At 41.3% G+C, this 15,330-nt stretch overlaps 1 protein-coding gene across 1 annotated transcript in view; it reads left to right on the forward strand.

Annotated features, from left to right (window-relative positions):
- Positions 1 to 431: 431 nt before the first annotated feature.
- Positions 432 to 15,330, forward strand: part of LOC140233646 (coiled-coil domain-containing protein 178-like) — a 30,943-nt gene continuing 16,044 nt past the window's right edge. Inside the window, exons 1-13 of the mRNA XM_072313750.1 lie at positions 432 to 559; positions 2,133 to 2,580; positions 3,082 to 3,195; positions 4,726 to 5,016; positions 6,432 to 6,605; positions 7,435 to 7,653; positions 8,477 to 8,627; positions 9,834 to 9,903; positions 10,454 to 10,596; positions 11,259 to 11,362; positions 12,272 to 12,417; positions 13,010 to 13,146; positions 13,915 to 14,098. Of these exons, the coding sequence (XP_072169851.1) occupies positions 2,352 to 2,580; positions 3,082 to 3,195; positions 4,726 to 5,016; positions 6,432 to 6,605; positions 7,435 to 7,653; positions 8,477 to 8,627; positions 9,834 to 9,903; positions 10,454 to 10,596; positions 11,259 to 11,362; positions 12,272 to 12,417; positions 13,010 to 13,146; positions 13,915 to 14,098 (1,962 nt within the window). The 5' untranslated portion in view covers positions 432 to 559; positions 2,133 to 2,351. The remainder of the gene's footprint in view (positions 560 to 2,132; positions 2,581 to 3,081; positions 3,196 to 4,725; positions 5,017 to 6,431; positions 6,606 to 7,434; positions 7,654 to 8,476; positions 8,628 to 9,833; positions 9,904 to 10,453; positions 10,597 to 11,258; positions 11,363 to 12,271; positions 12,418 to 13,009; positions 13,147 to 13,914; positions 14,099 to 15,330) is intronic.

Consider the following 15,330-nt stretch of genomic DNA (forward strand, 5'->3'; position numbering starts at 1 on the left):
CTAGGCCATTACCAGTGGCGGATCCAGAGGGGGCGCACCGCGGGCGCTCACCTCCTCTTTATTTGTTGTTTAAAAAAGAAAAAAGAAAAAAAGGAAACAAATGAGATGAAACCTGGAAGTAGCACCAGAAATTTTGTTTGCGCCTCCCCCTTCCTTTACGGTATTCCTGGATCCGCCCCTGTATACTAACTTTTGCTTACTTCTAGCACTATTGATCACCACAGAGATTTTTCTCCTCATCAGACACCACGTACCTGACCAGTCAGAGTTATGGTATGAAAATGACAAACACACCTCAATAGAGGGCGCGTTTGTCAATTGAGACTTTGAGACTGGTATCACTTCTTATGTACTTGTATAATACTTGACGCCACTTGACGCCCACTCAAAGATGTGATCATAAAAATGTTTTCAGTCTTTTCGCGTCATGACAACCTCCGAAGCAAAATGGCAGCCTAGTGTGATCCACTGGTGATCTGACAGAAGTGTACAACCAACATCATTAATCCACGAAGTTAGGTATTCTTTTGGAGCAGTGAAACTGCAAAGCTTGACAAAAGTGAGTTTCGTTTGCGGTTCGTGTGTTTGTGAATATCGGCAAGATATACAACTCTTAGAATTCCTTGGATTTAGAAATGTTTTCTTCCTTGCATTGCAAGTCAAGCGCGAAGCGAAGCGGGCATTGCAGGTAGCGAGCTGGCTGGACGGGTGGTAGCGCGTAAGTATCGTCACTGTCAGCTTCAGCAGCTGATCAAAAAGTGGACCGATACAATCTGCCTCTTGTAAGGTGACCGCGACCATGCCACTGAATAAGAGGCAGATTTATAAGTATCAAAGTCATAAAGTTCTAGAGTGTCTACTAGATTCCACAGCTAGCCGTATTAATTCAATCAATGTAGGCCTACACTACAGTGCAGTGTAGATGGGTCTTACTCTTAGTTACTCTTGTATCAAGTTCTAACCACTGCACTGCCACTGGCATGGCACTGCTAACGCTTAAATTTACTGTCACAACACACGCAAATCACACACTGTCGTTCACAACAGGAAAGTCCCTTGTTAACATTAGTTCCCTCCTTAATTCCATCCAAAGTCCCAAATTTAGCTGCCAAAAATGCAGAATCGGGAAAGCTTTTCCAAAGCATGCGTGAATAAAAGCCCTATTAACGTTAAAGCACTAAAAAGTAAAAGCACTAAAATTGAGAAATACGGCATTCGCATTCTCTTGGCACCTCGTGAGATTTTTTGCTCATTGCAAGCTCAGACTCAGAGACTTGCAGAGTGTGATGGTATCTGCAAAAACGCAAAAGAAAAACAAAAATTCTGTAGACTCTACATGCCGATGCAGTGACTCGATGTACATTGACTCATTGACACTTGGGGTTGAATGCAAGTGCTCACTTGCCAGAATTCGGTCACCAACGGGGGCACAACGTCCCGGATGCAATTTTGCACCAACAATTCTAGCGAGACGCATTTTTCAGCGGCCTTGAATGCGCATTGACATTGTCATTAAACGTGCATACATGCTTGTATCACCTGACCAAATTCTGATCGCGGGGACCGTATTCTGGGGGATTTTCAAGGCGATATATTTTGCCATTGGGATTTTGTGAAATTCTGTGATGTAGAGTCTACACCCTATTTGACAAAATAAAAATTGAGATTAAAGAAATTTGATATAGACTCCATCTAACATACATTGCTGTAGATATGATTTCTGTATGTATTATTTTAGTTTAGAAAATAATGCAGAAAAGCTTAAATGACCGAATACTGGGGTTTTTACCCTGTATCATGCTAGATAGTAATGGAATACATTGCACCGCTCTCAGATGCTTGATAATTTCTAGTGAATCTACCCCCTTTTTTGTGCTCTGTACAATCATTGTAAAAGAAACTTTACATGAGGGATATCAATTGCAATTAGGGGCTGCACGTTTATAGCCCAGCAGCGGCGGTTGGTGCAGTACTGACAAGACAAGAAGACAAGGCAATGTGATGGGGTGTACTTTGTGTATTATAAGGAACTATACTTTAAAATATAGAAAGAACTTTGGCAGCACATAAATCTAAACTGTCATTTTGTATGTGATACCATCGTAATTATGTCTCTGCTTTAAATATCACAGGACATGGCACAACATTTTGGTGAACTGTAGATCAACAGATGAGGTACCTTTGCAGAGGAAAAGCCGCATGGAATTTAAAGTGACACAGCACCGGCGTCACTTTACCCAGCAAGAGGCCCACCTCTGAGGTTATGGATTGCCAGGCACCAACATTGGTAGAGAGAAGCCAGTAGCAGAGAATCATTGCATTTGTTCACGGAACAGTGACATTTCCTCGTCATGAGTGAGGAAGCTCAAGGCCCGGCAGTGAAAATCACTGTGGAAGACGAGAACCAAATGGAGACCCACACGACTTCGTCCATTGGGAAGAGTGAGAAACCTAAGGCCTTCATCACTCAGCCAAGAACTGGTTCACTCATCAGTCACTCGTCTGAGAACTTCAGCATAGGGGCGTCGACCATCACAGGAGGGAGGTACCAGTCCACAAGTCTCCTGCCCAGTAAAGCAGGTCAGTCAGCAGAGAATAGTACTCATTGGCAATTGACACATGTTCCTCAATCACTGCATGAAACTTTCCTGATATAAAAAAAAAAAATAAATCACATCAAACAATATCTACTTTTTTAAGCTCTACATTAATATTGAACAAGTAAATATACATTCATATATGTCATGTTTTCTCTTTTCATTTTTTTTTTCTAGTGTATGCAATAACTCAAGTATTAGTATGAATCTCTTATAGGGGAATTCTAGACAATATTCATAGTTTTGCATCATGTACTAATACCTCATGAATCAATAGTGCCATGTATAGATTTGTGGAATTTATTGTGGTCTGTGGGAAGACAAACAATACTCTGAAACCCATAACAAATTACATTGAACAAGAATGATGACATGGAAGGCTCACATATTCCAGTATTAAATGTAACAACGTAGCAAATGATTTTTATTGATATTTAAGTCTAAAGGAGTTATGTTTACCACAATTGTTTATAATGTCATCTAGCTGGGTCACTTCTAGAAAGTTCTGTCTCCTATGGGCGTCCGGACAGTGGAGAAGGTGATTCTGGAATTGACGAGGAGAAAGAAAGTCCACGGCTGACGAGAAGAGAGGCTGAAGGTATTTTTTGCATTGTGTGATGATATTGACTTTGTCTTGAGAGTAGACTAATCTACCTGATGTATTGAAAATGGCGTAAATATTCGAAAGAGGATGGAAAACGCCACTAAACCCAAGACAACAACAACAACAGAAAATAAATGTGGTCAAAATCTATATTGGTATGCTACAGACTACAAATATCTGTGCTCAATGAAGGTATGTTATCCACTGTCGGATTGTAAGGAAAAGAGAAAGGGTACTTCTTAAAAAATGTAGCTATTTCTGGATATTCCTGAAAGCTGTACCTTTTGATTGCCTGAAAGTGGACATGCACGGATTGTTAACTTTACTAGTAACTGTTTACTACAGAGTTCAGTCTTGTCAATGTGAGTGATAATGGGAATATGTTGTCCAATTCTCGCTATCGCCAATGACGGAAAAAGTACCCGGATGTTGATTTAAGCGTCATTTACGGTGCATTATAGGATAGTCCGGTAGCAAAATCACTTCCGTTCGTACGCGCGTGATACGTGACTAATGCTATTAACACACACAACCGACCGTATTCTACGTGTACTTCCTGTTTTCTCGACTTGAATTACAGCTTTAATATGATTTGAAATTTCTCCATTCTTAAGAAATTGCTGTTAATACGATTATTGGTTGTTGCTGCGAAGCTGCCATGTGTTGTTCGCACGACAATAAATGAAAAAAATCTGCAGAAATAGGACCCTTACTGGCATGCGAGACATGACGTGGCCGCGTGGGTGAAGTTTGCGGGTGACTCCACAGCGCAGTACGTGCACGCGCGATTTACTAGTAGTGGTAGTAGCATAGCACTAGGTAGTAGGCTAGTGCCTACGTACATTGTACGTACTGTACTTACTTGGGAGAAGTTGCTTCGGAGACAGGATAAGTACGAGATCACTGTTCGTTCCCGATTGTGTTCGCGACATTTTGACAGAGAACAAATAAAAAAAAGATGGGCATTCTATGATGATATCCAGGTGGGTGAATATTTTCCAGCATATTTTCAGCGTATGCAGAGATGACTGATCTGTGATGTGCACATCGATCGCATGATCAAGCAGTACGCTGTACCGGTATGTGTTAGCTTATGCGCTGCGTGCAGTGGTGCATGCTCATGCAAGGCCGGCCGCCGGCGGGGACTCGACTACAGTGTACGAGTATGACAGGCCTGGCCACTCGCTGGCTCGGGCGGTACAGCCGCCTACTGTACTAGTATCCGTGGTCGGCGTGGCGCTATAGGTAAGGTACACGTACGCGCACACTAGCGTTGTGCAAATTATGCTCCGCGCCGGAAGTGCCCTTGCTACCAAGTGCACTAAATCTTGACGAAAGAGCCACATCCGGGTACTTTTTACGTCATTGGCGATAGCGAGAATTGATCATACACTGTAGCTAAAAACAGTAGTTTTTACAACTGTAGCTGTAACAACCCAGTAATACCTGTGATTGGCGATTTTCATGAATTGACCATTGCACATACAAGTAGTAACTAGATTGCTGCCTTTCTCTGCATTTCAGACATAATCTACCCCCTGCCCGAAGGATGGCCGCGCCTCCAAGACAAGATCTTTCGCAGGCGGGCGCTCTTCTTCCGCAAGCCCATGCCGCCGAGCATCGCCAAGGCGGTGGAGCAGCTGCAGCTCCTGCAGGACCGGATAGAGGCCTGGAGCCGCGAGGTGGAGCTGGAGATCCTCAGCAGGAGGTCATCGGTCATCTCTGCGGCCGGTGGTGGGCCACCACAGGATGTGGGCCTGTCGCCCCGTCAGGCTGGGGCGAAGAGCACTCGCTTTTCAGCAGCAGAGGGCAAAGGTCAGAGCGATAGGCAGCGGTTGCCCATTTTCTGAACTGCATTCAGGATCGCCTTCTAGGTCTTTTTATACTCCCGCCAAACAAAGTTTGAGGGCGGTATGTAGGAATCAGCATGTGGTCAGTTAGGTTGTTGGGCGGTCAGTCTGTTGCAAATGTTACCAGTTTTCAAGGGATTCAAACAAACTTTGGTACACACCTTAAGTTTGATATGTAGTTAGACATGATACTTTTTCTAAAGTAGCAGAAACCGTATTGCTGAGGTAACAGCTTCAGTAGCTGCAGCACTGATATTTGATGATTTCATGTCTATTTTTTTTATGCCTCCGCCAACGAAATGGCCGGAGGCATTATGTTTTCGGGTCGTCCGTCCGTACGTCCATCCCGTTTTGTTTTTGTCAATATCTCAAGAACCGTGTGGTGGTTTTACATCAAACTTGGTATGAGGGTATGTCCTGGGGGAATAATACTTTGTTTGGATTTTAGGGTCATGGGGTCAAAGGTCAAGGGTCAAAGGTCAAATGAAAATGTTAAAATGTAAATTTTTTCTCCATATCTCACAAATATTTCAAGATATATCTTCATGGAACTTAATATATATGCATATACTGACTGACAGTGATCATTTAGGGTATTTATAGGTCATGGGTCAAAGGTCGAGGTCAACTCATCAAATTGTCATTATTTCCCTCTCATCTATGCAATGCCTGTAGAATTTTTCCTTGAAACTTATTGTATGCATGTATTACCCAGTACAGATTCTCTTGGAAGTTTCTTATCAAAAGGTCAAAGGTCAAGAGAAAGTACTAAATTTCACTTCTTCTTTAAACTTATAAAAGGGTCAAAAGTTGGGTACAAATCCCTAGATACCTGCACTCTTATTAGACAGTATAGCCATTCATCCAAATAAACCTAGTTCAAGGAAAGTGAACATTCAATGCATTTGTGACAAACCTGTCATTTTTAATATTTTGCCAGTTATGTGAAACTGTCATCACACATTGTCAAGACATTGTGCTATAGGCCTATTCGGAGAACCATGCATTATGGCGGAGGCATACCAGTCGCCATAGCGACATTTCTAGTTTTCTCATAACAATGGTGAAAAAGCCTCATGGCACAAATTATGTAGCTACCACTGATGATGTACGGTATATATCACAGAATTTTGGCTGTTTCCACAAGCAGGCATTGCTGCATGCACCTCTACATTCCACTGAACATTGCTGTCTGAATCAGTCAAAGTGAAGATAAATACTTTGACTCTGAGTCACATACTGGGATTTAGACTACAAAGCCCTTGTTTGTGATGCCATCTTGTGACACTGGTCAAAATATTCACTTTGTAGTGATTTCTACCTGTCTGCTATATTCTGTATCTCTCTCTTTCATTTGTCGTAAATGTAAAACAAACACAGTGAGGAAACAACTCCGGTTTGCTACCGCGTCAGGGAGAACAGAGAGCCAGTTTTCAACGGCCACATCCATCCAGTCCAGCCCCACGCCGTCCATAGGAGCTCCGAAGGGGAAAGCCCCCTCCATGTCCTCCTACGACTTCATGGTTCAGGGTGTTGGAGGGGAGGTATCAGAGAGTGAGTCAATTTCTCCTTTGAAATCCATGTTTGTTGTCCATTTGAGCAGGAAAGTGGTGGTTGAAGTTTTTCACATTCATGTACAGTGTAGTTAGTGACAGTTTTCCAGAATGATTGCTCTGTTGTAGTTCTAGAGTTTAGCCATCTGTTAGGAGAGTCAAATGAGATCTCAAAAAGCAATGGCAACCATTTATACTTATTTCAATGAACCTGCAAGGCATGATGAGCTATGAAAGCAACCTGAATATCAGTAGTGCAATTTGCCACATTAATGGCCCAAGTGGTCGCATCACTAGCTACTAACGCATCAGTGGAATGGTCTTGAAGGGCCTTCATCTTGTCAACTAGTTTTTACGTAATCAGACATTGCTCTGTTTCCTAAATTCCCTAAGTCTTCTTCCAGTGTCGCCATTTTATCACCTTCACGTTAGCTCTCGTCTAATATGGTTCAACTTTTGAGAAAACACACAGTGATAAAGCCTTTTCCTCTCCGGGACATATTCTTTGGAATGATTTCCATTTATCCACGTCACCTTAGTCCCAGCTGTGTAACGTTTCAAGACATAATGCAACACGTTTGTTGCCACACACTAATATTTGCCTTCCACTGTTCATAGCTAAGTCTCTACCCAGCCCCATGTCAGTGTCTTGAAATCTTGTATCTGTCATGTCATTTTTCTCACTAGTATTTTAGTGAGTATAGAAGTACTAGTAGTAATTATGAAGTAGGTGCTTGTATTATTATCAAAAGGCTGCCTTTTTTGGGGGTTATCTTTTGTTTGAATTATGTATTCATACAAATATGGTGCACATTCCCTCTTCCCTACAGTGGACAGCCTAGCAGACCTTGAGGAGGAACCAGTCCCCCACCTGGGGGCAGAGGAGGTCATCGACGAGGTCGTGACCCTGCTGGGTCGCCTGGAGACGGACCGTGGAGACACGGAGGCATTGTTTCAGAAGGAAAAGGTGCGCGTGGAATGGCTGCAGGGCAAGATTGACCGCATCTCCCAGAAGCGCCTGTATGAATTGCCCCGGGTCGTTCAACAAGGTGAGCAGCTTTGTGATTCTTTGTTGATCAACAAGAAATTGAAGAAAGGTTGTTGGTGAACTGAACAAGGTCACAAAAGCACAGCCTGCTATCAAGTTCCGATATATGCATTATTGAAATTTCCTGTAAGGTATTTTGTGTCATTCTATTCTGCCGTAATAGTAAGCTAGCATATTTCTGCGGAATGTAATGTGCAGCTAGTGTATTGCTGAATTGCATAATAATACTTCATTTTTTTTGTCTCTCCAAGTTTTTAACCAGCTGAATGAATTTCATGTTTAAATGGTTGTGCAAATGAATATTGTAGACATCTTTACAGACTCAAGGGAAAGGCTGGTGATTTTCAGTTGTTTTCTGGTATAACACATGTGAGATTTATATATCTATAAGGCCGATACCCTTAACCGTACCATATGACTTGTGCCCTTTGCCCTGTGTCCTATGCCTATGTCCCATTGCGTGTCCAGTACCTAATACTTATTGGCCCTTTGTGCCATTTCCCTGTGGCCCTATATCCTCCATTCCCCCATGCCCAGTGACCCTATGATGTTCCTATGCCGCCATGCGCATAAAACGTACAGAAATATCTAAGTATGTGTATTAATGTTTATTTACATTGTATGTATGCCTATAAAAATACACACAGTATTTGAGATTTTCTGCATGTGTGAATTGATCAGAATAAATTAAAAAGGTCATATTTCTTCTTCTAATTATCCAGGCAACCTATATCAACTATGGTTTAAACGTTTATAGTAGGGTACTTGTATATTCCATGCCATATGCATCTGAAAGTATCTCATCTGTGTATTCTTCCCTGCAGAGCATCAGGCGTGTGCAACCGATATTGCCGAGTTGAAGTGGCACAATGCCTATAGAGGGCGCCAGAAGGACCGCATCCAGGGCCAGGTGGAGAATGCGGAGATGCTGAATGAAAGACTGCATGAGGACATTGCATTTGTGGAGAAGCACTGGTGAGAGTTTAGGCCAATTTGTGAAAACATTTTGTGCCCTAGGCACATAGAGCACTGACAATGCATTTTCAGGTTGTCTTTCATTGTAGATTATCACTTAATCCAAGCAGTCACAAGTGTTATAATCTCACATCTATTAAGATGGTTCAAAGATGAAGTGATACAAGGCAGTCAATTAAATATCATTTGGAACAAATTTTAAAAGGCCAGAGTCACAGTTTGGAATCAAATTATTATGTTTCAGTGGTTATAAATAAAGAAGAACAACAACAACAATGAGAACAAAATTAATACTCAACATTCCTCGCACTTTGCAAATAAATGTTATGTAGCCTGACAATTCACTTCATGGATTAAGGGCAAGATTTGTAAGGTACAAGAGAAACCAGCAACTGCTATATTAGTATATTCTGATATTCAATTACTATACCTACAGAAAAGTTCAACCAAATAGACAATAATTCATTGCTGCAAATTGTACACACTATGACAAGGTTAATTGAGATTCATGTAGTGAACACTGCACTGTAGTACTGAAAAATGTTCTGTTGTATTCCACACCAACTATGCTAGCACAAGAAAGGAGAAACTTCACCCCATAATAGAATGAATGTTCATTGTTAGTGGCCAGGTATGAATTGTGACTTCCAAAATACTTGTGGTACATGTACATATAGCTGAAATACTTAGTCCTGTACCACAGTAGTCCCTTTAACTCTTTGACTACCTCCAACAAATACTCCATGTAAAATGTCATCGGTATCTTCAAGAAATGCTTCCTAAGGATTAATGCCATTGTAGGAAACCTGATTCTGTACCAAAGAACTTGACACCCAAGCATCGTCACACTTTTTGCATTAAGGGAAAGCTCCTACTTATCTTAGATCTCTGATCACCCCATACTGTTCTGCTCGCCCTGGACTACGTTCAAGTGCAGATAGCACCTTACTCCATGTACGCAAAACAATCAGTAGAGCGGGGGACAATGCTTTTGTGACGACTGCACCGCGATTGTGGAATGATCTACCTCAGTGCGTCCGCATTTCCCCATCCCTTGATGTCTTCAAGAAGAATCTTAAGACTTTCCTTTTTGATGCCAATCTGTAACTGAATGTTGTAAAGTGCTGTGAAACCAGTCATTGACTGTGTAAGGGCGCTATATAAATGATCTGATTGTATTGTATTGTATTGTATTGTTACCCACAGTCCGCTCGTGGAGGAAAAGCTGGAACTTGAGAGGGGTGCGATGAAACGAATAGACGAGGCCCAGGAACAGGTAAGCAGATGCAGTCAGTGAGTGCACCCAATTCACACCCAAAATGTGAAAGAGGAAAAGGCTACTCAAAGTTCATCCTCACCCTACCTCCTGAATGTCATAGTCTGGTGACCTGCTGATGTAATATTACAGATAATTCGCAATTTCAGTACATTTAGCTGATTTTGTGGAGATTATGTACTTTGTCCTCATTCCATCATGTGCAGGGATTTCTTTATTGGTTCATATCTCTCATATCTTTTGCTTTGCTTTTAATAGTTTATTCGTTCGTTCGTTCGTTCGTTTGTTCGTTCGTTCGTTCGTTCGTTCCTTCATTCATTCATTCATTCAACATTCATTCATCAAACCAGTAACTATGCTTGTCCAAATTGCAAGCATGTTAGCTCTATTGCACTTTTGGAAGACATATAGCATTCAATTGGCAAAATGGTTTGTACAGTTTGATACCTTGACTTGACAGTTCAGGAAGAGTGTCGTCGTGGCAATGGGTTCTTGATCTTATGTGGTCCTCTCTGTGCAATTCTTTGTTTTCGTGTTCGTTTTTCTGCAGACTGAGCAAGAGCTGAATAAGACCATTGAGAAGCTGAAGCGCACAGAGAACAAGTCCTCAGAGGCCCATGGGAAGGCAGACAAGGAGCGTGAGCACATCAAGAAGGAGCTAGAGTCAGTGAGGGAGACTTTGGAAGAGATCAAGTAAGTATCAAAGCTCTTGGAGTGTGATTCACAAAGGGTAAAGTAAAGATAAACTTATATTTGTGGCATGCCATCGGATTCGCTTACCAGTTTAATTGGATGTTTTCAGAATCCACTTCAAAAAATTATTCAGAATTCCTTTGTCACTTATTTTATCCGTACTTTAATAGCAACATGAAAAAAATTCCAAAATTTTCATTTTTAATTGGAAGTTAGAATATCATTGAAGAGGAGAAAATATGCAGCATACCATTATTTTAGTTGATCTTAACGTTCAGATTGATGTTGTATGTAAGCATTCTGTCCCATCTAGTAAGAGGCAAAGCACTCTGTCCCTTGGATAGGACATTAAATAAAGGTCCCTTTTGTGAGTCATAGCCACGCACAACTCACGCCCATTAAAGATTCCACTTCATTCATCGCAAAGAGCATGGTGCTAACCTGGTGAAGTGGTCTACCTACCTGCCCTCTCAAGAAAACGGCCGAAAGATGCCCACCCCTCGTGGTTGGCCCCAGGTGATTTACATTAGTCAGCAAACTTTATCAACCAGGCTTGTTGTGCCATACGTTCTGATGAATGCTTTGTAATGTTACTTAATATCTATTACATAATGTGTGATATATATTACATATTTGAAATGTCCCTTGTCTGATTTGTGCAGTCATGAGCTGGAAGCAGCCAAGGTTCTCCATTCAACATACACAAGTCAGTGTTCAGACCTCCGGACCAAGATCAAGAATGCTGAGCATGAGAAAACTGTACTTGGTAAGACGTCCTCGAGCTCATCATCCCGGTAAACCCTCCCCCTACAGCATCTAAAGTTGAGAGGCACCCCCTTTCAACATCTAAATCATTTCATTGTCTTGTGACTCGTGAATGCTGAAGAACATGGAGAAGATGAATCTAGCCATGATACTGGCATACATTTTCTTGGTAAATGTGCAGCTGCCAAGCAAGCAAATGATGAGGGGATTTCTCCCACTATGATGCGTGATGGTAGGATTGCAAGATGCCATTTTAATTGCTGGGATGCCCTCAAGGCATTAAACTTGATCAAACCTCATTGTATCATATGTCCCCAAAAATTACAACGGGGGACCCTCTGCAATGATAACTTTATGAATTGTGAATCAATCCAGATACAATTTCAGGGTATGAAACTAAAACTTATTACCCGCAACCTACAGAAAACCTCTCCTAATTTGCTTCAGTGGTCACTGAGAAGTGAGGATCTTTGTAAAGCATGTCAGGAATCCCTTCCCTCCAAGTTCTGTCTACTATTATTGTGTTCACACATTAATATGCATTTCCAAGAGCATCCAAGTGAACGTGGAAGAAACAGACCCATGACATGCTTTACAGCAATCCACATTTCTCTGTGACTGCTTTTTAAAACCAAATCATTTTATTCCCCTACAAGATAAAGGTATGCTATTATATTCTTAGACCCTGAAATAGCATTCAGACAGTTTAATCATATTGAAAGTTATCAATGTGGAAATCCGATTGTATTTTTTTTTTTGACTTACTGTAGAAGTGATAAAGATCAATTCTGCAATAGCATTTTTGTAATTAAGTCGTCCACATTTGATGTAGCCAATGCAGAGCACAGAAGGCAGACCTGTGTACTTCATATGTGATGTCATGACATTGTGTGTTCTGTTAAAAATGCAGAGACCAGAGAGGAGAATTCGAGAAAGGCGGAGAAGATTCAGACCACCAAGATAAAGCAGGTCCGCGATCAGATTGTGGAGGCGGAATTTGATCACCGGAAGCAGGCGGACAACAACTACCAACTGAACAACAAGACTGAGACACTGGTGAGATGTGACAATAGTGCACAAAATAAGAAAACAAAACAAACAAATCCAACAACAAAACAGTGTTTACCATCTTCAGTTCCCTTCCCAAGATTATCACTTTTAATGTTTTTTTTTGTTTTTGTTTTTCAATCTGATGTAAAACTTATACTGACCATGTGTATTGACTGTTGAACTTGAATGCTTTTAATGGCGTTTCAATAGCATTTGTCTTGGTTTGATTGGAACTTTGCTCCGGACTCAAAGACATGTTTACCATTAAAGTGCAAGCCATTCCTGACCTAAGTGGTCCAATGACATTTGCTCCAGTGACAATTGCTCCCATGAAATATATGCACGCTAAGCGAAACATAAATGCTTCCCCAAACATAACCCTAACCATAATCCTAATCCTCACATCAAACTAAACCCAAGACCCTATCGCAACCCTAACCGTACTCCTAAGTCCATAAATGAAGCAAATATCTAGACCAGAGCAATTGCCGCAGGAGCAAATGTTGTGTCACCGACCCAAGCACCGCCAAACAAAAAACAGGGCATGATATCGTAGGAGAGGTTTGTGACGAGGTTTTGTTTCTCTGATATAATACAGAGGAAAGAGCACAAGGAGCTAGTGACCCGCCTGGAGAAGGAATGCAAGGAGAACCTTGCCACGCTGCGGCACCGAGAGCAAGGCTGCCGGGAGATGATCATGACCATTGAGGACATCGAGTCCAAGATCCGCCACTGGTGAGCCCACCCAAATCCCTGTTTATTTGGAAGGAGTTTTGCATTCCCCTGGCACAGTATTCTCTTCGTAAATCTGCTTCATTGTCTTCTCGTTCTTTTTTCTTTCTTCTATTATATCTTCATCTCCTTCTTGTTTGTATCTGTCATGCGCCATTTTCCTCTTCCCTTGCTTCTTTTCGCTTAGTCCTTTCAAAACCTCTGTGTATTTTATTGGAGCGTGTAAGAGGCACTTACTGAGTTTTGGACAGTACAATCCTCAAAATGAGTATGACTACCCTTCAATGTGAAAAACAGTTTTCATGCTTCGAGTAGGAAAAATGCACAAACAAGTGGAGAAATGTAATATGGAATGATTATGTAATATGATGTCTTGTGATGTCTTCATGTCATTTTTCTGTGTGTAATTAGTCCCTCCTATCATTCTATTCAAAGGAGTGATATATTATATCTGAAAAAAAAAGAAAGAAAGAGAAAAGAATCTACCCTGGGTATACATGCACTCTATAACTCCCTTTCATAATAGATCGGGACTGGCAGTTTTCTTTTGCTATATCGTAATTTCATTAAAGCAGAACAGTAAGATATATAAAGATATATAGAGGATAATTTTGGGACATAAATTTTTACTTTGCTGTAACAAGAAATGTTGTTGTAACCATGTTTGGTATAAGGGGAGTGCACTGTAATCATGCTCTACTCTTGCAGCAAGTCCCAGCTTAGGTAAGAATATCTCGTAATCATTTTGTCCGTATATGATACACTGTGCAGCAAGAAGCAGAAGGTGTCCGATGCGAAGAACATGGAGCGCATCAAGCGGGAGATGGCCAAGGTGAAGACCCAGCTGGGTGTGGTGGACGACGAGTACCAGAAGATCAAGGTCATCAACGTGGCCGTGAGGAACAAACTGACCGGCGAGGAGGACAAGGCTCGGGCCATGGAGGATTCCCTGCAGGTTGGTCATCACCCAATGGTCACTGCTGTCCCTCCTTTGACCCCTTGAAATCCCTACACCATGTTATTTTTCATTATTATCCCCTTCCATGCACTTCCTTCCCATTGCCACCACAGTTCATGTCTGAAACTGCTGCAAGTCTGAATTATATGTTCCTTGTATGTGTGGTATCTTTTTTTATGCCTCCGCCACAAAGTGGTGCCGGAGGCATTATGTTTTCGGGTTGTCCGTCCGTCCGTCCTTCCGTCCGTCCGTCCGTCCGTCCTTCCGTCCGTCCGTAATGAATTTTGTGGACAAGGTAACTATCGAAACCTGTTGAGGTATCCTAATGAAACTTGGCATGTATGTGTATTAGGGGGTGAAGTTGTGCCTATCAACTTTTGGGTGCACATGCTCAAGGTCAAAGGTCAAAAGGTCAAGGTCAAATATATAAAATTTCACTATTTCCACCATATCTAGTGAATGCCTGAAGATATTTTCTTGAAACTTAGTGTATACATGTATTACCCAATTGAGATTCTCTGGTGAAAGTTTGGGTCATGAGGTCAAAGGTCAAAAGGTCAGGGTCAAATACATAAAATTTCACTATTTCCACCATATCTATTGAATGCCTGAAGAGATTTTCTTGAAACTTAGTGTATACATGTATTACCCAATTAAGATTCTCTGGTGAAAGTTTGGGTCATGAGGTCAAAGGTCAAAAGGTCAGGGTCAAATACATAAAATTTCACTGTTTCCACCATATCTATTGAATGCCTGAAGAGATTTTCTTGAAACTTAGTGTATACATGTATTACCCAATTAAGATTCTCTGGTGAAAGTTTGAGTCATGAGGTCAAAGGTCAAAAGGTAAAGTAAAAATATTAAAACTTCTTTTTTTTCTCCGTACCTTGGAAAATTGTTCAAGGTATCTTCATGGAACATAGTATATACATGTACTGACTGGAAGTGATTATCTAGAGAATGTAGGGTTCATGGGGTCAAAGGTCAGGGGTCAAAGGTCAAGTGCAAGACTTCAAAATTTTACTATAACCCTCATATTTATGCAATGCCAGCAGGGTTATTTTTTACACTTGGTGTATGCGTGTGTAACCTAATAGAAATTCTCTGGAAAGTTTTTTTTTTTCTCTTTTTGCCTCAAAGGTCAAAAGGTCAAAGATCAAGTGAAAGTGCTGAACTAACTTTTTCCTCCATATCTCGGAAGTGGCTCAAGTTACCTTGAAACTTAGTAC

Source organism: Diadema setosum, chromosome 10 (assembly GCF_964275005.1).
Source record: "Diadema setosum chromosome 10, eeDiaSeto1, whole genome shotgun sequence".
In the NCBI taxonomy this organism is placed as follows: domain Eukaryota; kingdom Metazoa; phylum Echinodermata; class Echinoidea; order Diadematoida; family Diadematidae; genus Diadema; species Diadema setosum.